The sequence below is a fragment of the Opisthorchis viverrini genome (assembly GCF_000715545.1).
Source record: "Opisthorchis viverrini unplaced genomic scaffold opera_v5_27, whole genome shotgun sequence".
NCBI lineage: Eukaryota > Metazoa > Platyhelminthes > Trematoda > Opisthorchiida > Opisthorchiidae > Opisthorchis > Opisthorchis viverrini.
Genome location: NW_008751682.1, coordinates 1,846,080 through 1,869,961, shown reverse-complemented (window position 1 = coordinate 1,869,961; position 23,882 = coordinate 1,846,080). Strand labels below are relative to the sequence as shown.

The 23,882-nt window shown below is 43.0% G+C and overlaps 2 protein-coding genes across 2 annotated transcripts; one reads left to right on the top strand and one right to left on the bottom strand.

The window, feature by feature from the left end:
• Positions 1 to 246: 246 nt before the first annotated feature.
• On the top strand, positions 247 to 4,045 carry T265_02218 (hypothetical protein; the record flags this gene model as incomplete). The annotated part of the gene is made up of 6 exons (XM_009166406.1): positions 247 to 367; positions 449 to 514; positions 2,413 to 2,565; positions 2,638 to 2,896; positions 2,930 to 3,057; positions 3,831 to 4,045. 6 exons carry the CDS (start codon positions 247 to 249, stop codon positions 4,043 to 4,045), a joined length of 942 nt encoding a protein of 313 aa, XP_009164670.1.
• Positions 4,046 to 22,639: 18,594 nt separating this feature from the next.
• Positions 22,640 to 23,404, bottom strand: T265_12957 (hypothetical protein; the record flags this gene model as incomplete). The annotated part of the gene is made up of 2 exons (XM_009166446.1): positions 22,640 to 22,853; positions 23,268 to 23,404. Coding segments are annotated over 2 exons (351 nt in total), but the record flags the coding sequence as incomplete, so codon positions are not given.
• Positions 23,405 to 23,882: the final 478 nt, after the last annotated feature.

Here is a 23,882-nt window from a genome sequence, read left to right as displayed (position 1 = left end):
CAGAGAGGTGACCAACCTTTAAGCTGGCAGAGGTGTATAAAATAATCCACGAAACGTTTGGGTGCTGTCGGTGCCACTCGCCTTCCAGGGTGGAGACCACGTGATCCTTACTGCGCCTGGTTGGAAACGCTGCTAAATATAGCTGCCAACCGATGTCAGTGGCGATCTTGTTGATTTTTATCCAGACTGCTTGAATCAGTCTCTGGAGGGGTAGCCATGTCGGAATGATTGTAGGAAGCCGGCACTATGTCCCTTCCCCGTCCATCTTTATTCCTTCTTCTCAATAATGTATTGCATATGCCTAGCCATCGTTTGCCGAAGAGAGTGCTGTTTTCCATGCCCAACTCAGATTGGCAGAAGCAGAGAGGTGACCAACCTTTAAGCTGGCAGAGGTGTATAAAATAATCCACGAAACGTTTGGGTGCTGTCGGTGCCACTCGCCTTCCAGGGTGGAGACCACGTGATCCTTACTGCGCCTGGTTGGAAACGCTGCTAAATATAGCTGCCAACCGATGTCAGTGGCGATCTTGTTGATTTTTATCCAGACTGCTTGAATCAGTCTCTGGAGGGGTAGCCATGTCGGAATGATTGTAGGAAGCCGGCACTATGTCCCTTCCCCGTCCATCTTTATTCCTTTCTTCTCAATAAGGCTTTCAATTAAATAATGGTTGTACGGTAGCGAAGCATCGGTGTTGAACGCTGATGTCATGCTGTCGACGATGATGATGATGGTGATGAGATTGTTGAAGAGCACAGGGTCCGTCCGCAATAAGTACTAATCGTTTATTACTGGTGCGTCTTTCGTAGTTCAATCTGGACTGCATATTCTGACGAGATCCCGTGTTCATTTGGGTGTACCAGTAACCTCAGGCAGACACTTCCAATGGTTGTGAGCATGGCTTTTACTTTTCTTCAGTCGTCTTCCAAGTGACTGTTTCCACCATTGTGCTCGTCCAGTTCTAGAGGCTTGTTAGCCAACTGAATTGGCTACGTACAAAGTAATCGGAAGCTTTTATGGTAGTGACCTGAATGCTTTTACATCAACCGACGTGTTTCTGAGGGAAAGCGAATAGGTGCGCATGCCTGCAAAAATCCGTTGTCGGAGCCCGCTGGTATACTCCGAAATAGACGGCAATTTTGTATCGAAGCTCTCCACCATAACTCATTGCCACACAGCCCAAATGAGTCCATGGCTGGTTTGAAGCTAGAGGCTTCCAGATAAGACGTGGGGTCTCGTACTGAAATTTCAGCACATAAATGGAGAAATCTCCCCGCGTTATCTCTGTGGGGACCGTTAGACCCTAATCGGCCGTCAAGATTGCTTTCCCAGGACCTAATGAGTCGACCCGGGCATTCACATCCCTCGCCAGAATTACGCTATCTGTACTTCCGACTAAGAAGCAAGCTTGACAAATTTCGATAGCGACTGTCTTTCTCAGCCTCAGAATTGCAGTCTTTCGGAGGGTGTGCCGACAGCAAATAAATACCGCCACGTCGGAAAATGCTGGTTGCAATTGACGGAGTCAACTTAACAGCACAAAAACAACTATTTACAGAGATCTTTTCCAGCAAACGCATTCAATTCTGGAGCTAAGCACAACTCTCATCGTAGATGGGACATGTCATTGCATCAGTATCACCCGATACCCGAAGAGTAAAGTGCGAGAAGTGTTGGTTCGTTCCGAGGGGTTTAGGTGTGTGACTGAACTGTGGTCTTGTGTGCATGTTTCGAAGGCAGCGTAGGGTGGTCGAAACAAGTTCTGTTCAAGAACTATCTGTCACCAACTTTCACACAGTATGGACGTTGAAAACAGCAATGTACAAAATGCTTCTTGAATATCGATTTACTTTATTGGACAGCAGCTGTGATACGGAGCACCAGTTGAGTAGTCCATAGCTAAATTTATCTGAAAGACGGATGGGGAACGTGTGGGTAGAAAGAAAATTCTTTACCTACGCCTTGATACTCCTATCCCAGAGCACAAGTTTACCTCCAGGCCGCGTCATAATACGCTTTCTCGCGATAGCGGGACTCGCTTTTCTTGCGGCTGCCCTCCATTATAACCTTGGTAATATGATTGAAGCTTAAGGAACCAATCCCACCCACAGGATCACTGCACCACCGGACGAGGATAACTGCCACAAGGTGACACCTTCAGGTCGAGGTCGGCATGTGAACTATCACAGTTGGCTGTCTGCTGTCCTGCTTATTTGGTCATTCAAGCAAAGGAACATAGTACAATGTTATCGAAAGTGTGCCTTTTTCAGCCTTGACATGTTGAGAGTTCGAAATGGCAATTTCGACACAGACAATTACGACCTAAGCGCTAATTTGTGTTTGATCCTTCTTCAGCATGTGCAGCTTCTACATGGCACTTGTAACTTATTCTTCCAGTGACGACGAACCTGAAGACATTTCTGAAAACACAGAGAAATTGGAATTGCCTACTTTTTTTCAAGGATTGGAAGCTGATTCCATCCGGTTTGAGGCACATGAAGATGACCCTACTATGCATCAGCTGCGCCGTCGTTCTTTCGCTCACGAAGTTGGACAATGGGCCTCATGTGTCTACATTGACTGTGTGGGGTTCCATTTGTTAATTATCTCATCTTAAGGTTCCGCAATACTTGGTGCAGTTCTAAAGCAGTTCGTATCTGCGCTTCATCTCAGTGAACATCCTTTGTGGCAGTGTTTGCATTCTGTGGACGACGTGCACGTTAGTCTCTCTAAGACGTGGCCTCTCCGGTATCATTGGATCGACAGCCTAGCAGACAAACTTAGAAACACATTTCAGAACCTTTCGAGGTATGTGGTGACAATAGTGCCGTTAATTTTTATAAGGTTTGATATTCGTTTTAGTGGCCTAGAACTCTTCATTAACGGGGAGCGCTCAAGGTACTGTTTTTCATCTATATAACCCAATGATAGATCTTTTATTGGTTTGATTCTCAGTCGAGAGTCGTCAGAGCACCTAAAACCCATTGTCGCCTCGGTTGATCAATGTGTTCATGCCTTCTGTGGTCCACGGTATTATAAAGTAGGCACAGCGCTGATTCGTGCATTAATTATGCGCTAGGATCCGCGCTTTCATGCCAGCCTCCTCTGGTGTAACGGTGATTTGGAGTGCAAATTGAAAGAACTGGACCTTAACCGGATGGAAGTAAGCAGTTCGAGTTATTGTCTATTTATTTCAGTCTTTGTTCCAGCAAGCTGTACAAATGAATTGTGATGACCTTTCTGTGTGTGTTGATAGCATAATGTGCAAATGTGGCAATAAAGTCTTCAAATTCCCTCTTGTGTAATTTGTGACTTGGCTTTACTTGTTTTGTACACCCTCGGTCTCGCAGAGATTCTTTATATTCTTTCACATAAAGTGCAGGATAGGTCGATTTGGAATTAAGCACTGAAGCTGTTTAAGCAAACATTCTTGGTGTCTCGGTAGATAGTATAAAAGGATTGTTTAAGATCCACGAATATCCCATTACTTGTTTCCTGATTGAGCCTCCTCAGGTAGGCGTAGGCCGCGGAACTTGGGACCATCACCGAGCCCCCCAAAAATTACATTTTGGTTAGTTCCTGTTTGTAGTGTCTGGAAAGAATGTACACAGGCCGAAGTAACTGTATGAAGTATATTCGCCAAGCGGGCTACATAGAATCAATAAACGTACCCGAAGGTTTTGACAATGGACGTTGTATAAGGCCATATTGTAAGTTGAATTGTCGAGTGGACAGAGAGCACGCTGTGTGCAGGCGAGAAAGCAGTCCAAGCTTACGGAAAGTTGTTCAATTTAAGGGTTGATTTCTTCTTCCTAATACTTTGCTCGTCTAGTGGGTCCCAAACTTAGCGAAGGGGTGAGATGGTCCAAGTGGTTACAGCGCGAATTCACTGACCGGAAGGTCCGTGGTTCGAACCCGACCTCTGTCTCTCGACTTTTCCTGTCCAGGCTTGGGCAACCTGGCAGTATCCCAGCCCTCGTGCCACCTTGGGGTGGCATGGTAGCTAGGCACCGAAAGGATGCTACAGCTGAGCGGTTTGAAACTTAGAGAAACCAGCTCTTTGGGCTGTTGGGGAATCCAGTTTGATTTACGTAGAGTATAAGGATATTCCATCGAATATCTTTACATCGTAACCTCTGGGTCATCTTTGTGCCATACATCATACTAATCCTCACTACATCCCATTCTACATTAGTGCATCTGCATTGAAAATAGGAACTGTGTACACTCCATAGCGTTCGTTCTATCAATTCTACATGGTATTATTCGCTAGTCAGGTAGGCATAGATTACGGTTAGTCAGGAACGCTGTAAATCATTACAGTGCCTTTCGCATGCTTCTTTAAGCACTGTGTTAAGAGCTGAAATAGTAAGCGCGCTCCCAAAATTATCAGGTGACCTTGAATTTCGTTGCAACATTTCCACCCTAGTGGTGTTTTGTTCATCGTCGTTATACTCACTGTCACCTCGTCTTCATCCGGGTCGCCTTGGGTGGTATAAGTTAAGTTGCCCTTAACTGCTGAATACTTGGATGTTTTTCGCTCCACCAACAGTAAAGTGATTCTACAGTAGAAAACGAAAACAACTATCGTACCACAAGTAATGAATGTATTTAGCTTCATTCGGGTGTGTTGGCCATAGCCAGAAGATAGCACATTGGGTCGTGTTTGGTCGGAAGGGATTCTTTGAAGTCTATCGCTGTCAATGAGGGTGTCATTGTCTAGATCACCGCTAATGTCTGTGACGTGGGGCTTCCCGTTGAGTGCACTGAGAACCACATAACTCACCTAGGGCGGTGCGTTGATCCGAAAGCATTCGCGTTTCATATGAAGTGTTCATTCACGTGCGATGAAGCGCACTCTTTAAACATGTTTTCAATGAGATAGGCTGTTACTTAGGACGACTAGTCAGGTGGTCCAAGAGACCCGGAAGCCACTAAAATGGTTGTAAGTTGGCCTAGATTCACTCTACGGGGAGGATCAAGTGTAGTGTACACCATTCCCCCCCCAAAAAAAAACATTCAGCTGTCAAGCCTTTTTATATGCAATTAGAAGGGTGGTGAGAGATAACCTACTGAGATGTTGCCGAAGCTTTATCACCATAATCGATAGCGCACTATTAGCGCCCGATACTAATCTTTCTCCGACATGCAACAGTAGCTTATTTAAAAACTTTATTACGTAGAAAAGGACAATAAATGGGGCCTGACGTTAGCTTACCACAATCATTTCGATGTGCCTACATCTTCATACCCGCATATAGATGGACACTGACAACAAGAATGCCATTGACCCGGATTAGAGGCCGTACTGCGAAGCGTTTCTAAACATTCATTAGGGGATTCGTGCGGATTCTGTCCTGGAACGCGAGTCGCAACAATAGTACTCAGGCTTTTTGTAATCATTTTCATAATTTTTTGCCAGGTGAAAGGGTGACTGCCTTTTTGCTTGCGCTACACTGAGCTGGACACGGAGGGCAGTGCTCTTTTCGACAAACGATGATTCAGATTGCTCATCCCATAACCAGAAGTTTTCGGTACGGGACCCATTGTTCGATCGAGGTTTGTGTTACATAACCCGACCTTCGTTTCATGGTTGTCTCGTTGCAGACTCACTGATGCGAGCCTACATGATCTGTGGATCTGAGGCATAGGCCGTCGAAGACCCAAACACATCCAAGCTCTTTTGCTTGCAGAGACCACGTCTTAAAACCCGCATTGTAGTCTGACACATTTTTTTTCGATCCGCGGGTATGCCGTAGATTTTTCAACTTAGCAAACGGGATCTGATGTTTTGAGTTACGTTCGTTGAATCGATCTGTGGCAGATTGATTTCTATGCGACTTTGTTTGTGGTGGTGATGCTGGTAGCACTGCGATGGCTGTAACAGTCTTCCGTATTTCGACCCTTTCTATCTGACAGTGATCCTCTGTGACAAAACTATACTATGTTATACAATGCTCCAATCAGCAACTCCAGCTATCAAACGAAACGGCGGAACACTATCTCAACACTATCAAGTCATAAACAGATTGAATTTCCGCTTCTTTTCGAACAACATCAAGTGTAATGCTAATCGCTTTGGTAAGGTGACAGCAAATTGTAAAATTTGATATAAGCCGGAGATGACGCATATCCTTATCACAGTTCTCACTTCACGTGCATAGTCCTCTACCTTGTCTATTTTCATTCATGGATCGTGGACAGACATTCGTAGTTCGATATGTTTGGAATTATTATGCCCACTGCCGTACCTTGAATCTGACTGGTCATGATGTTCACAGTTAGTGGCAGGCCTTCAGCTACTACATACCTGAGCTGTTTGTACTGTCAGCGAACATTATCATCACCATAATCGTCATCACCTTCATCATCATCATCATTGCATCCACATCTTCATCATCAACCATCATCGTCATCAATCATCGAAGACAGCAACATCGGTGTTGACACTGATGCTTCACTCCCGTACACCACATCCTTACAATATCGTTTTCATTCGAAATCTCATTCAAATCACGGTGAAATCTCCACACTTAAGCACAAATTTTTGAAACGTAAATATGCGTACTGGTGGAATCAAGCAATTCGTGACCCCCGACCTAAAGCTGCCACTTTACATGGTGTCCGGGCTTGAGTGCTCCAGTGATTCCACGAGCTGCATCGACTGGAATTTTTTTCCACAAGGCGCAACCATGCCAGACAGGTCAGAGGGGAGTTGAACCTTTTCAGCATATTTGCTAAAAGCATGTGTTTCATGAAAAATATTGAAGGCCGACTTCAATTTAATCGAGACCTGGTCGTAACCGACGGGTAGAGCAAGCAAACTGCATCACTCACTCGTCACCCATCAGCAGCTGTCTATTTTTCCCGGTCAACTGTGAGGCCACATCATAAGTTCCCTTTTCTGCAATTTCATTCCACAATAGGCGCACTCGGTTAGAACGGTTCTTTTTTGTAGCATATTTATGGGCTTACAGCCTTCAGCGAGGTAACCAAGGACGTAAATTTTGGTGACAAAGATGTTCTTGTTCCATCGTTATGTCCTGATTGAAAATTTAACTTTCTTGTTACCTGGCCGATTTGTTGTTTGGGCATACGATCTAGACAGTATTTTGTCAAAATGATTTTGCTAGGTTTCAGTATATCAGCACTGTCTGTTAATAGTGTACGAAGGATAAAATATTCCTGCGAGCTTATACCAGGGACTCGCTCTCGGATCCCGCATTTGCATGTGCAGCGTTGGTCATTTAGTTTCGCGCTTTTTCATCTTTGGTTTTGGTTTTTCAGTGCTTCAGTCAAATGCTCGCTTTCATCGGTGCTTCTGGTGTTAACGTACCGTTAACTGAGCATCTGTGGAGCGTGTTCATATGGTGCACGTCTTTAGGTAGCCCTGGTTTTGTCGTCCTGGACATTTTTTGCTAGCTCATCGCCATGACGTGTACACAGACCGGCAATATCCCTGCTTGAAGTGGTCTTGGTGTAGCGGCATACCGTTCTTCGGATTACGGATAAATGTGGTAGTTGTTTCCTCCGGAGTACCTGCACGTTCGTACTCGGTGAAGCCGTGGTAATGCCTGACTAGGAGGATAATTGGCTCAGAGGAATTCAGCTATGATCATCATCATATGGTGAGCATCCTTTGTACGTGTTACTTGCTGTTGGTATGTGGTTAGGGTTAGTATGAACTCGGTGCGTACGTAAAAGAAATCAGACTATGGACCTATCTGCCTGTTCTCGCATCAAGTATTACGGATGGCGGAAGTTTCGCTTGTTATATCCCAACGTGCCAATTTTTGTCATCGTCGGACGCGTGGCTGCAGCATTTTCCAGGTGCCACAGTCAACGTTTGGCAACCAGCGCTTCCGTTGGAAAAGCAGATTACTGAGTAACCGCTAAGCGTTTTCTTGTTAAACACATTGTTCTGGTTAAAGTACTGTTTAACTGTTGAGTAGTCCAAACGTGCAATTCACTTGCTGTTGTCGCATCCAAAACATCTCTCAGAGGCAATTCCTGAACTCAAATGAAAAATGAACGAGACAGTTGCCACCATGTGGTGTTTTATTAGTAGGAAGTAGCTGGGATGTTTTCATTTCGGATCAACCCGAAAGTCTTTCGAATGAAAGTGAAGGTGTTGCTGTTTCCTAAGAGTAACTCAGAAGCTTACAATGAGCAACCTGCCTGGTTTACCCATAGTTGCTTCGGCTTCTTCCGTAGGACCAACTTTGTTGGATCTAGCTTATGTGGTGACCGCCTTTGGCTCGGTTCAACCCTTTGCTAACAATATCACGGTCATGTTAGTTGCAAATTACACTCCTACTGTTAAATCAAGGAATGAACTCACGGATGTACGCCGGTTTGCAATATCGGTTGCGGCGTACGTTCCTCTGGAACAGCCATTTCTGAGCTATCGTATCATCGCAATGGTCGGTTTTACTACAGTAAACACCTTGATTGAAACCACACCAGTAAAGCACTTCAGCTAATTTATCAGAAACAAATCCTGCTCAAGTTGAAAAACGAACTTGTAACATTGTTTTACTGCACAAGGTGGTGCAGCACTGAACTGCTTACTTAGGGAATCGCTGAATAAAAAGCTGTTCAGCCGTGGCATCCTTTCAGCGCCTAGCAGCTATGCTACGGGTGCACGAGGGCTGGGATAATGTCAGGTTGCCAAAGCTTAGACAGGAACGATCAAGATGCTGAGGTTGGGTTCGGACGATGGACTTTGTGGTCCATAAGCTGGTGCCTTAACCACAGAGGTGGCTGAAGCTATCTCGAGAATTGTTGATTAAGATACATTCCTGAATGAGTTTACTTTCGGCAGAAGTGAGGTTTGAAAGTCAAAGTTAAACCCAGCTTACTGAGTCATGTATGACCGTAGTCCCTAGCGTCCACTTTGGTTTCGGCAACTCCATACCGTAGATAAGCGATATCGCCGGGTTCAGATTGTCTATCACTCTAGCTGTGGCATGGCTGCCACGTTCTAAAGGGACTCCGCCAATGTATTTTCGGGGGAGGGGAGCCTTCGATGCATAGCATCGCTGCTTGCTGATCTTTGTTATTGTGCATATTCTCACAGTATATCGTCAGCTTGCTTCCGTAAACCAATGGAAATAAGCTGAAACTGGTGAGTGTCAATACCCTGCTGGTTCATCCCATGCGTCAAGTTCGTGAGGTATTGGACTGCTTCTAGTGACTTCCGTAAACTGAACACTGATATGCTTTATTTTCGAAGAGCGTTACCAGAAGAAGTCAATATTAGTAACAAAGAGCGTAGGAGGATGCAAGAAAAAGAAATGGTCCAGAGAAAATGTGCCGTCACTTTCTCAGACCACCATTGTTGATCGTTCCTGAAAGTAAACAATAAGCAATATATATCAGTAATGAACCAGATCTTTCTGGGGGGCGAATATTAGGTAAGTACAGAAGAATAGCGCAGATGAGGAGCAGCTACTGGTCTAGACTGGTCTAGCTACTGCTGCTAGACCCCTCTTCTATAGGTATATTGGCCGTTGATCGGACGGCAGTTGATCTGTTCAGCGAGATTGGCAATTGGCTTGCAAAGGCTTCGTGACCGTGTGAGGGACGTCTTCGGTACCTTATTGTGTGGCCTCGAACAGATCAGCTGTCATCTGGCCAATATGGTCATAAGTATCGCACTTTCGGAGAGATCCGCGACAGCAAGCAAACATAGTTCATTGTATGCAACTTCGGAAAGCCTCAACCAACTGCAGATAGTAGGTACCAGGATGTAAAATGATGAGCAGTTGGTAGACCAAAGTTGAACACCACAATTTAATGACACGCTGTATTGAGGTCTTAGGAGAGTGCGATTAAGCCACAGCACCTTATCTTCCCTACATTCACACGATTATCGCCCCCAATTCAGGTGCTAGAACTATCCCTCCAGTCCGTTCTTTCCAGTTCACATCTGAGACCCGGCTTTCAGGTGATTACACTGATGGCTAAGTTCAAACCACATGTGGCACCGACTATTTTGCAAGGTCAGTATGATACTAACTATAAAAAGTCTAATGTTGTTCCTCATTTTTTTTAATACTGTGGAGCTATTTAAAGAGAAGCAGCAGTATTGAAGTGCCAACACACCGATTTACGTTAAACAGATGTCTGGAGGTTGATATTGAGGAAGAAAACTGAGTAACAACAACTGCCTGCAAACTGTTCCTTTGATTTCACATCCGCGTCATGCAGAGGCCCCTCGGCATTCTTCGCAAGGAGTCCTTATCAGCTTCTCGAGATTATTCGATAAATTTCTCGTATGCCTCCAAAGCCAAAGACACCTTCTCGAGGACATACAGTTATTCCCATTTGCGGCCATAATTTATACATCCTGTCTTCAAACAGAGTTGCATTCAGATTTCTATTGGCACACTAGGATTTCTATCAGGGCGTTCATCGTGGCATTTTTGACTAATACTTCCATTTCCACACGGGAAGGCGTAGTTCCATGATCTGGCTTATTTGGAACCGTGGAGAAACTTCACGCAGTACCATGAAGTTCCATAAGTTGTTGAAATAATTTTTCGAAGAAAAGTGAGTTCCCGACAGTGCTTGGAGACATATTTTAGGTCAGCGATAATGTTTTTAAGTGATCGTATTGATCCTCCGATGCATTTCAGATGTCGCTGTCCCCATAACACTTTAGTACACCTAGTTGTTTTAATTTCACAAAACTTGGTGTATCCCACACAGATTCAATTAATGGAACCCTTAAGTAACAAAACCTCACATTCCAATGAAAATTAAAGACTACCACATTGCAGGTTTGAAGGGAACGTCAGAGGCGTCTTCCTTTCTGCCTGTTTCAAGCCAGACACTAAAGTGTTCACTAGTCTTCTAAATTTGCTTATTTATTCGCTGATAATTGCATCAGACGCTAAGAAACTCGACATGCGGTTGTACAATTTTCTTCGCGTCAGGTTGGTTGGTCCAAGCCCACCATTTTATAACTAGCTGAGCTTACAGGAAATGATGGATGTGGTGGCGTCACACCTGTTAAACAGCGGAAACAATCACAAAATTGGTTTGCAACGGGAGGAGGGATTGATGGCCGGAGACTCCCAGAAAGAAAGAGGAACTTTGAAAGAGCTAAAGACTAAAGTGGTTGTCAACGTAATGGTAGAGAGGTCACATCCCAAAGTTGTGTGGTTGCAGCTAATCAGTCAAAGAAATGAAGCCAACGAGGCGCTCAACTTTTCGTTAAATACAGTCTAGAAGTAAGCTGCATGAAGGCTAAGTGCGACCTTAAGTATCGCGATAGTATTCCCCAATACGGCGGATCTGAAGACTAGCTTTGAAGGGGGGAATTGCGATGGATTTCACTTGGGTAAAGACTGAATCAAGATGGGACACTTGGGTGGTTAACAGAGTTTGTAATTCGTCACTATTAAGAAGTGTATGCGATAACAGCGGGTGTTGTGGGGAATATGATCCTACTCATAGTAGCCACAAACGGATCTGTGTAAGTCGGCGATCATTATTTTGGCGTAATGGTCACCAATAATTTGGTATGAAGCAGGCTTTTGCACAACGTAGTTCTTTTAAATGCTGAAAGTTGTTCCACCTGCAAAAGCCAAGATAGCTGATAAACAAGGAAAACAGCGTCGGGTGAATAACGGAACTTTGAGGAGTGTGCTTGAATTCAGGGTTTGGTAGTTTCTAAAGTAGATCATATTACCAAGTTGTCACTCAGCTCGTGGCACCATTCTCCAATGGAATACTTTTATACATCAAAGTATACCTACGCGGTTTAACCGAGAATATGGGCAGATGCCCACACATATGTCCAGTAAGTAGAGTTACGTTGTCCAAAACCAAATTGGTGATCTCTAAGATGGTTGTTTTCCAGATCAGACAGGGGTTGTTTGACTCCAGTTATTTGTCTCTAGAACACTGGGCAAACTAGACCAGGTAAATGTACTTGAGCTCATAGGTTATATAGGAAATTCTCCCGGCCAATGTCATAACGCTGGAAGAGACGACGCATGATTTGGACCTGTCCTGTAGGTAGAGGACACATCATCTGGTCTTTTCATTTGGTAGCAGTGGGCGATGACAAGCAGCCCGAGTTGAAGTAGTGTATCGTGAAAAATAACTTGGAACTGTAGAATAGGTTAAGAAAAACGCTAGGATTTGAGACTAGCTTGATACGTATTACTGTCTCCGTGTAAAAAGCAAGTGCAGGATTCCATGTGAGTAGGGTGTAGGAGGGTAGAATCGAGGAGATGATTTCCATTCGCCTCCTTTCCAAAAACTCCATAAGTACCGATTACCGGCAAGCATGCTGAAGAGCTGATCTGGCTTTTGACTGACGGAAGTTGCCTTGGCTTTGATGTGGCTTACGCCGGTCTGTTGCTGTTAATAACACTTCGAGGGAAATAAATACGAGGATTGAGAACGCCAGTGTTTGTATATTTCGTTGTTCTCCATGACACCACGAAGACACGCATTAGATAATTCTTTTATTGAAGGGTTTCTGGGGCTTAGAGAAGCGTTTATGGACGATATTTCGTGGTCAGGAAACTTGCAAGAGTCCTAGGTACGGCAATTTTAAAGATGCCAGCCGAAGAGTCATCACATCATCCAAGTGAGGAAGCAAATAGCGTCAGTACGAAAGAAGTGGAAATATAGGAGTTGAGACCAGAGAACTAAACTGTTCAGCAATTGTAGGTTAGAGGAAAAGGACCAACTGAGCATTTATGTTGGAAAAAAGACAACCGGTAAGTTTGAACTTCACCGTATAAGGGCATTGAAGTACCAATGGACAGGTTGGTAGTAAGTCTGAATTCAGTGCAAATGATTGTATGTTTTGAAATCCACTTTGTTTAAAGTCACGTTCGACGGTCCAGGAAAGTAAAAACTAAGATAAAAATCCTCAGATGTTTGTACACTCAAATGGTCGACACTCAAAGTCGCCACGGAGGATATATTTTCAGGCACACTTCAGCCCTACCAGGACATCACGGCATACACCATATGTGGGATTTACGACCTCCATAGCATATTCGCTGTTGACGGTGCATTCGGTGGTATTTTTCTAGTGTAGATTTTACTTCGACGGATTTTCTCAACGCGGTGATACTTGGCACATTTGGATAAAAAATTGGCGCAATTAATCGTCAACGTTAAAAAAATAATTGAATAATTACTTGGTTCCAATGAAGCTAAGCCTCAGAACCCCCACGAATTCCGTGAGTGGACACTGCACATACGAAGTCACTATGTTGTTTTCCTGCAAATCCGTACAGGAGGTACTGTACCAATCTTGCTTCATGTACAGATTCTTCCAGTTCGCAAGGGAGTCGCTTTAGCGAGTTACCAGAAAATGTGAAACATAGCACCCGGAAGAAGCGAAGAAACTGGACCAAATTTTATGGATTCCAAAAGACCAACAAAGACACCCACACCACTAAATTCACGGGCGCTTTCGTCACGCTGCTCGATCGTCGACTAACAAATTGATGATTCTAATGTCTGTTCATGTCGAAATTTTTAGTTACACAAAAGATGGTAAAACACGAAGATTTGTTGTTTCAATAGAGGGCACAAGAACTACCTGGTCGATATGGATTATATTTCCCCAGAATATTGTCTGTGACATATTTGTGGAGACTAAAGAATTACTGACGAATGACAATTTTAGTCAATGCCTAACCACTAGATAAGTAAGATGCACTTTTTTTCGGTTTTGGATGATAATGCTATTCGGTTTCAATCAATAAGACCAGCCATTCCTATTTGGACTATGGAATACGGCCAAATGGAAGCTAAGCAATGTCAGAGCTTGGTTAGGAAAAACAAATGCGAATAGGAAGATAGGCATACCGTATATTCTAAGCTTTTGTTGTCACAGGGTTCCTAGTAGTTGGTTTTCTTTCTGTACGGATGTCATCTTGGCGGCCTTCTTTTCCTTCGGGTTTGGAACTTGACAGTTTTCCCTCTGTATGGAAGAAAATGTTACGTTGGTATTTTAAGACATAATTCGGCCGATTCCTCATATACGAATCTCACTGAAGCATACACCGCGTGAACATTTCTTCCTGCACAAATTGATGTGGTTGAAGCTGATGTTCTCTAGTTCTTTCACGGACACCAACATCTTACAGTGGCTTTGGGTAACCACATTCTGGTCTCAAGTATCACGGACGGCTATTTATTTATTTGGAGCCGTGTATCATTGATGATTCGTGTGCGGGTGATTTCATACACGAAAATGACATTGTTTTATTTCTATACTTTGTTAATACAATGGCGGGTTACCTGTGGTGTTTCTGTGTGACTGGTCGTTTAGGTATGTGTGTCAATTTGGAACACGGAAGTGAATATTATTCCACGAATTTTTAGTGGTGTTATTAAGCCATTAGGCGGGGAAGGACCTGCACTTGTTTTCATATTGCTCACATGTCAACATTTTGTTGCTCAACTCCATGCACAATCATGAAATCCCTAGATGTTAATTTGGTCACTCTACTCAGACTAAGTCGAAAAAAGCTCGAAAGCCGATCGGCTTTACCAGGTATGTTTTAACCGATTACAATGATCCTCGTGAATGTGGTTCTACTGCAGACAGAATTTGACTGCATGTCTCATCACATGTGATTTTCTTCGAGAATTTGTCTCCTACCACTATCAAACCCTACTTTCAGATTGCGTCTCAAGTGCTGAAGCAATGAGTCGCAATATTGTGGAAGCCATCAACTGCGTTGGGAGAGGCGTCAGGTTTATGGTAGTACAGTTGAACCACTTGCTTCATATACCTTTTCCGAATATGGCGATGAAAATCGATTGGTCCTGGTTTTCTGGGACGTACTCTTGTTCTCAAGAAAATTAAAGTGATCTAAATATGACAGACCACAAATATTCCTCACCTACGGTGAGGAAAGGGCGAAGGGGTGCCACCTGACTTGGCAGCTCGGGGAAAATTAAAGGCGGCAAGTTTATCAAATTAAAGAAGGCCTAAGCCCAGGCTGGAGCTCCAAATGAGGTGAACGTTGTAGGTATGTAGCCGTAGAACCTTTTTCGGTGCCTGGCTTGTATGCCGACTGAAGTAGGCGTGAATGCTGGGAAACTATCCTGTTGCTCAAGCCTGGACAGTAGCAGTTGAGATGCTTAATTTAGGCTTGATTGACGGTCCTTCCGGTCCGTAAGCTGGTTCACTAACTACTCAGTCATTGTGTGTGCAAGATGATGACTAAACAAACTGTCCTTTAGATTACTCTGCCCTTCGATATATATGTTGAAATACAGACATACAGACTTCCCGATACCATTTTCCAAATTAGTTCGTGCAGCTGCCTTGCTTTATCCCACTGCATTATCCTTCTCCACGTCTCGGACATTTTAATGCCCCCTCCATACAAGGGCTAGCTTTGGTTGACCTCTAGCAGACCAGGAAAGAAATAACGCTGCGGCCCCGACAAACTATAACGCATCTATTATTGACAACAAGCGTTCTGATATCCGATAGTTTGAACATACCCGCTCGAAAACACAGAATACATAGTTGCCAACGTCAGATGTATCGGTTTTTACCCCCCCCCCCTCTGGTTGGTTCGAGAACCACTGAAAACCTTCTGGCCTGAAATGTCTCATAGACACTGTGTTACTTCCGGTACACTTGATTACGCTGTCACATCATGGATAATACACCTCCCCATTTTGATTACCGTATCCGTAGGTATTTCATACCTCTTCATGTGTTCGCACTGATCTGAAACTGATTTAGATGGTTGGCTGGACATGCATCTGAAGCGGTTACATCTTGCTGTTTGAAAAATGAAGTATTCTATTGGCATTTACCCCACTAGGTACAAAAATATTGGTACACTGCTGTTGTCATTTCCGCGTCAATGACCACCTCACTGCTGCGTTGAAATTCAGGACAGGGGTTTTCCTCCAAAATTTTTATTTCCTCCTTCGGTCTTGTGTTTAGAAGCTCAGAACCAACAGTTATGCGCTTTCCTTGATGATTACTGTACCAGAAAGAATCACTGTTCAGTATACGAGACACCAGTTGAATTACAGGAGTATGGCATACAGTTATAACGTAATGAAACTGATATATCCAGGTACGTTTCGGTAAGGAATGAGTGTTATGATAAACCTACTGCGAAAAACTGACCAGAACCTGATATCGTAACTTGACCTAACTTGCGTAACCGTAAAGCACTTTTGACCATGGCAAATTCATTCGAAGTGTGGTCAGCAATGCCCACATCAGTGAGATCATTTATGAGTTCTGGTCTCATTGCTTAAGTGAGTATTTCACTTTGAGGTTCTTTTCACTAAAGCAAGCTTAACTTACTTTAAAAATCAGCCATGCAACTGAGAGTAATTTTGGCGAAGTGTGAGAGCTTTCCATAACTTGCATGTGAAAATCTTTCTGGCGATTTTGACCCATAAGTCTAAGTTTCGCCAGCGTCAGTAGCAAGTAGAAAACCAATTGATTGATTGTCGCTTCACTCAGAGAGGAATGCGATAATCCTCGTTCAAGGAGACGTAAATCGTATTTACTATGTCAGTGAATCTCATCAATGGTTATTCACACATTTCCCACTTACTCTACGAGAGCAAGCTCAAGGTCAGCTAAGGTACCGAAATGATCAGCGTTCTTCCAGCCGTACAATTCCATCTGGAATGTACACGGTAATGAAGCCAAACAACGAAAGTGCTTCCCATCCACGTATGTATAAAGACAGACCGCATTCATCTGGTCCATTCGTTCAACTGCTTTTTTGGAAAAAATAATTGGCTTCCTAAGTAGACTTTCTGTTCAAAATGAAAAAAAGCTTTTGTCGTCCATAAATTATGTAGTTTGTAGCAAGTAGTTAGCCGGTCCCCCTAATTTAATCCGTGAGATCCGTATGTAAAAATCAGTTTACTACTTCTGACACCTGTCAGTAGCATAATTCTGTTTTGATCTGTCAGTTACATACGGGTTAGTCCGGCGAGTTGCAGCCGCGAACCGGTAGAGTAGTACTGTCTTGGGTGTCACCCAAAAAACGTCTTCGCCGGCGTGGCGCATTATGCACGGATTTTTGTTATTGGAAGAATCCTACTTCAAAGCCTTTATGCCAACTGACGGGATTTCCTGTGTGATCCTGCATTTGGAGGTTGTCGATTGGGATAGAACTATCAATGTCGAAACTTGTAAGAAGAAAATTTCACGCATGAGATTAGTGTGAGTGCTTGGTTTTGAATGGAACCTATCAAATGTTGTGGAAACTTTTATGTCCTATCCTGCTTGCTTTATTTATCTCCATACGAATGTTCCTGGCCTTCGGACAATTTAGGGTGTAACTTGAGTTTCTGTGCAGCTGTAATGGGGCACAGGTAAATCGTGAGAAATATTCCAAATGACACTGCAACTGTTCATTCTTTTGTTGTGCTGTCCACAAACAGTTGAGTTTTTACAAGCCATCTTCAGTCAGAAGAAATCCTGCGGCGTTGAAAGATAAGACTTGCTCAATATGATGTCCAGCATTTATACAATTACTAACATTTGGTCGTAAAGCGTATTTCAGCGTGTTTGGAAATAAGCCATTTTCCCCGAGGAAGCACTTTTAGTCACATTATTGAGTTGGTATCTAAGCTAAAAGCTATCGATAAAGAGCCTTCGCAATGATCCAAGCAGAATGAGTGGTATGCACGTATGCTATTGTTTGTAATTTGAATGCCAACTCTTATTGTACATATCCCAATTTGCTGCCTCGTGATGACGAGAAGTATTAAGAGTACTAAATCGCTACAATAGCCATCAATTAGTTCTACATTCCTGTGGTCGTTCTTGAGCAGTGAATAATAGCGGTCGGACCTGACAAACTTACCGGACACAGTGTCTCACAGATTGGGCAGTGCACTGATCCAAGCAGTCTACCAGAAGGCGCTTCCACGTTTAGTTTGATTGAGCCTCCCTCAAGTGGACAGGTGTATGTGGAATTACCAATTGTGACCTCCAACCCCGAGCCTCGAACGCATCGGTGCTGAAAAAATGTTACGGAAATGTCAAAATGCACAAGATGGCGGATTTTGGTTTTCATAATGTCGACATTCTTTAGGCTAAATCTAGTTGTGATCACAGAATTAGGTTATTTAGGACTTGGTACTCTGTTGCCGAATTTCTTCCCGCAATGAGCAGTAAAGCATAGATGAACTAGTTAATCAGGCTATCATTATCAGATGAAATGATCCAGCAAAAAGATCCTCCAGGGGCACACATTTCCCCTATTTTGGCGCACTTACATCTGACCAAATATTAGTGTTGGCTTTAGCTCGTGTTTGCTTAGTTCTGGAAATACGTTAATGTAGTCAGATACTCTGTGTACTGACGAATAATTAAGTGGTCATTTCGTGAATTGTCACGACCACTGTAGATATCTGATAAAAAACCTGGGCGTAGCAAATCTCGTGCATCGTTCCCTCAGAAGATCAGCCAGTAAGGCTAACGTGATCGCGAAAATTAGGTTTGCTTGCTTCCTGTGATTATTAGCTATTCACCACCTGATTAGTTTGGGTCTTCCAGATATCGGTTTGTTTATCAGTCCAGTTAGAAAATCGATTAATTTAATATACATTCCAATGTTTCTTCCGCAAGCCTATTCTAGCACACTTTTGAACTTTGTTGATCTGGGCCGCCATTACCTTTATTGGTAAGCAGGCTGGATTGATTTCACTTCGCTTATTGGTGGTTTTCAACAGATGACCGCATTTCTGTACGTCGACGTCCTTTATTTGTTCTCATGGATCAAGTGGATTGTGTTAATAAAGTAAAAGTTATATTCAACGATATCTACTTACGACAAATAATCAGTAATAACAAAAGGGAACTTCGGGCTTAGCGAACTACCAATTTGATTTTGACGCGAGGCTCACCTGGATTCCGGCTACATGTCCCGTTTAGGGTGTTTCTGGACCATTTAAAGGATCACAGAAGAGCACTATAGAATAAAAACCAATGACCTAGCTGGACGTAACGTGAATACACTGCTCCGGAGGCATAAAGAAAGTAGGTGATTCCAAAGAGTCCTTCCACTCCAAGGGACATCAAAAGAAACTATGGGGAAATTTGAAAATTTCTATCGATAGATCTAGATGATTAACCAAACATGCAATGGGTCGGTAGAGAAATAAGACATGTGCATAATAATCAACTACACACTTCAGATTAAGCGAGAAATTGTCCAGATGGCTGCGGTGAGTTTCAATGTGATCTTTGTAATTCAGTGATTTGCAGATGTTGCAGTACTAAAGCTGGAACATAAATTTCAGAATATGGATTCGTGCCTGGACGACTTTTTCGTCATCAAGCTGAATGATATTTAGCGCACAAGTCAGGTAACAAAAGCAACTTTTGTGATGAGATACCAATGACAAAGAAGCAAGTGATAAGAAACTTGCATTCTTGGATGTTCCTATCAGTAGGTTTCCAAACGGACAGTCACAAGCCTAGAACTAAAGGGAGGGGGCTAAGCACTCAGGAAAAAATCAGTGGTGTTGCTCCAGACAACCTAATTGACAAAATGCTATTTATTTGGATACGTTTTATGTTTATAGGTACATACTACAACATTAAGAAGTTCAACGACAAAGAACAAAAGGCTTTTTACAAACTCGTTCATTGAGACCCGTATCCGATAAATTTCAGCTGACGGACCTTTTGGAAACCTATTTCGATTACATCGACAGTCAGAGCTGAAACAGGCCTCAGGCCTCATTATAATGCAAAAGATATAAGCCACAACGCCTCACGTTTCAACAAGGGACCACCGCGATTTTTGAGAAGCAGAAGAGCAATTGGCTATTCACAAAAAAACATATAAACACAATCAACCAATGACGATTTCCTGAGAAATGGTGGTAACTGGTCTGGAATTCAGATGGCAGATCATCAACTACATCATCGACACCGATTGTCCTGTTCATGAAATCCTAATTGCTTGGAACAACTGCAACTTACACGATGACACGAAGCACCCAGCATTTTCAGATCACTGAACCCAATTTCGGTTTGAATCCTCCATGGATCTTGGCGATCATGGTCCAGACAAATTGAGTTGCTTCCAAATTCTTCCATGGCAAAGTTCTGGAGAGCTCCTGGGAATTGGCAAAGTTGTTGAGCGTTACACAAACCTGACAGAATGAAACCATGTCAGTTCACCAAAAGCAAAATCAATGCAACAAAAGCCACAGTAACTTTCAGGGAGTTCGTAGTTGAAATTTACATCACTCTCCAATACTTAAATCTACGAAAAGTGCTAAAAGCAGGGCTTTCTTAATTGTTCCTCTCTTGCCCTTATTAAAAGCAACCGCATCCGCTTGTTTGGCATCAAACAACCTCTGATAAATGTTCTCTTCGAATGTTAGTCACCTGTAAGTGTGGTTGCAAGCTAACCTGCTTCGAAACTCACACGACCGCCTTTCTTGGGGAAAGCCACTAAAGATCGTACGAAGTGTATTTCCCTGTGGAAACGAACGAATATAAAACGTAAAAATGACCATCCTAACGACTTTCCCGTCACATTTTCCCGACTTGAATGCAATATGACCGACATTAGGTTCCTGTACAGGACGTGTATGTCCCAAAATTTTGCTGGACGCAATGGAACCCCAATACTTTACTAAGATTTTTGTTGACCTGTGAAACCCCGTTGGATGAAAACCAAAGCAAGCTATGTGGTAGTTTCCATACCGTTCAGTCTGAGACGTCTAAATCCTCTGCGAATGCCCATTTTCGTCGTCGTTTGTCAGCCAAGGGCTTCTCAGGAACTTCTGGGACGGAGAACTCACACCATCCTCTCGTTGCCTGTTGAAAATGGGTTGCTGGCCACCTGCAGTTTTTATAGCAATCAGTGCACATCGCGTAGTTCGGTTTTGGCCGGTTTCTTAAGGGATGACTTCTCAGCTCGAACTGATTCATTTAATTGGAAGTTTTCCGCACAGATTTTGACATCGTAATTCCACCACACTGTTGGGAAAAACTGCTTGACACAATGACCCGTTTACTTCCGGGAATCCTTCCGATCTTCTCCGTCCTCCTAACTCTGCAATTTGGGGTTGTCAACCAAAATGTATGCATTGCTGACCTGAAAACACAAAATACCTGATTCGTTCGTACCATCTGCAGCACTGAATTACCTACGTGGACAAGGAAGTTGTTCACCTTGTGTCTTATGAACTCTTCAAATGCCTGTACGTTGACCAGTTTAAATGCGCATAGACGTCTGGTCATTAGTACACTATTAGGTGGATTTCTGATCTCTCACGTTCTCCTGAAAGTTCTTTCAGTATTAATTGCTTGTAAAGGGTTCATCCATTTTATTCTTCCATGCGGGTTAGGCTTGGTAGGAGGTACATTAATTGCGTGCAATAATAGCAATGACAGCGGGTGATGATTTCTATGTATGTTCATCATATAACTCCGACAAATGTCTCAGTGAATTTCTTGAAAGAATACACATTTAGTCGGATGTTGTTGAAAAATGTAATTACATCCTAGGTACAAGGGACTTTTGTTGACACACTGATGCAGGTGACAAAAACTAGCTAAGCGATTTGACTTTGAGAGGAAAAAAAGACCTTTATCTAGGAGATAATTCAATGACAAATCAATGACAGAGTGAAGCTATTAATTTCATTTACATTATTCTGCGGGTGATCATTGGTAAACCGGCTGAGCTTATTGGAAGCGTTCTAGGTTTTTATTGGTTTGTGAGAATCCATCCAGTGAAAAGGCCGAACTTACCTGAATCAATATTGATTTCCTGAGTGCACACATGGCCAAACCTATACCAGAGTTCTTCTTTCCTCCTATCCTGTAATCGAATTTAGAAACATTAAAGTTCAGTTTCAGTTACTTCAGCAGCAAACTACGCAATGTAATTTTTTTACTCAGAGCGCGATGCAATTAATGGGTGTCATTCTGAGCGAATAAACCCAACTAATGACTTTTATGTCGGAAAAAATTTTGACCAGAATTCTATCTTCTATCTTACGAATATGCCAGGTCTTGTTCCCGACACCACCTGGTGATTATTGTGCTTTGTACCCACGGCACAACGAAGCATCCGGTTTGAAAACTATACCAATAGAAAAAAAGCCAACTTCGACAAGCCGGACTCACAGCCGCACCCGCCAGCTTTTTGAGGCATTGTCTACGTCATTTTACCACAGGCAAAAGTCACTTGCTTGGATTCAAACAGTTCAGATGCATACCAGGAAACACCATAACTGTTGGGAGTTTTTTCAGTGTTGCGGTTAATTCCTCACTGCTCACGGCGAATGCCAGCAGGATTGTCTCTGAGTAATTGTCTCGACGTCAGAATCATAGCAGTTAAGATTTATCAGTGTACCGCATCACACATTAAGGGTTAGAAACAGGCAGTGCTGGCCTTTACTGACAATAATTACATGTTACCTTATATATTTCATCACACTGGGACTACACTGAGCTGACGCATTGTTTGGACGAACGTACATCACACAGAATTTTGGTTTGACACCTGCGAAAACACTCAACCGAAGATCAGTTTATGCCATTTGGTTAAGAAAAGTAATGGAAGCGACCACTGTCGAAACGGTTAAAACTCTGGGCAGATGAATCTTCCATCGTAAGGATTAACTTACCGTAATTATTGGACAGTTGTTTATCTGTAAATATCTCCCACCAAAATTGTATTGCTTTAACAGTTGATTCATTTTAGGACGGTCAACATTGTGTGCGTGATATGCCAGTGCCTTGATTGGACTGATGTCACACAATCCGTAACCACTGCGATCTGGTAGACAGGCAGGTATATTGTATTCGGGCCACCCGCAAAATGGACTCGGAGGGTTATTTCTGAACAAGACGAACGGACGGCCGAGAATAAAATTGTGTTCATTTGGTGATTAGAATGGAGCATCTATCCATAATTACCAAATCAAGGACGAAAATAGAAAAAAATGACTAAGGAAATCCACAGAAGTCTTGACAAAAACTAATATAGTGACTGTTAGCTTTGTGACTGGTCTCATGGTTGGTACATTGTAAATTTGGAAACAACTACTAGGTATTCTATGTATATTCGCATGTATTGGGTGTAAAACGAGCCACTGGATTATCGGTCGCAGAGTGAAGTGCAGCGGTCAAATGTGAGACAAGTTTCCGTAGTAGAACACCTCGTAGGCAAATTCCAGTTCATAGGTTTCGCTTACAGTGTGGACAGTAGGTAACATGGATTGTTTGCGTGAAACTTGAATAAAGAGCACTAACCTTTGTTGTTGCAATTTCACAAAATCATAGCACGATTTCGTCACAAACTCTTCTCCGGCTAGTAGTCCCCATGTAGGCACAGTTGCGTGGGCACCACTAACATCGTACCAACTAAAATGTTCAGCAGAAGGAAACATGTTACTTTGAGTCAGTTCTGTCACGGATTTACAACAAGTAGACGGTAGAGAATATTCTTCTCTGGAGACTCACTGAAAATGAATTTTCAAATAGTAAAAGATTTTTCAGGGTGGTAATTGGGGGGCTAGTATACTGACTTATATGAAGCATGCAAGTCAACATTCTATAAATTTGGCCCCGAAAAAGTAACAGGTAGGGCCATTTAGCATGACAGGTTGTACTTGTGGAATGACGTATGTGGGTATATCGAGGAGTGAACCAGCAGTAACAGTAAAATTTTCTGAAGCTCGGATGCTCATTCTTACTGGCTGACAGTACAATAAAACTTGAGAAATGTTCAGGCGTGAGATAAAAATAAGCATTTGCGTGGATGGAGATGCTTGGTAGGTCCAAAAATTTGAGGCCATGGAGGAAGCTAGAAAGTCCGGGTGAGTGTGGAATGTTTTCAGCTGATACTCTCAACAGGCCCGGAATTGT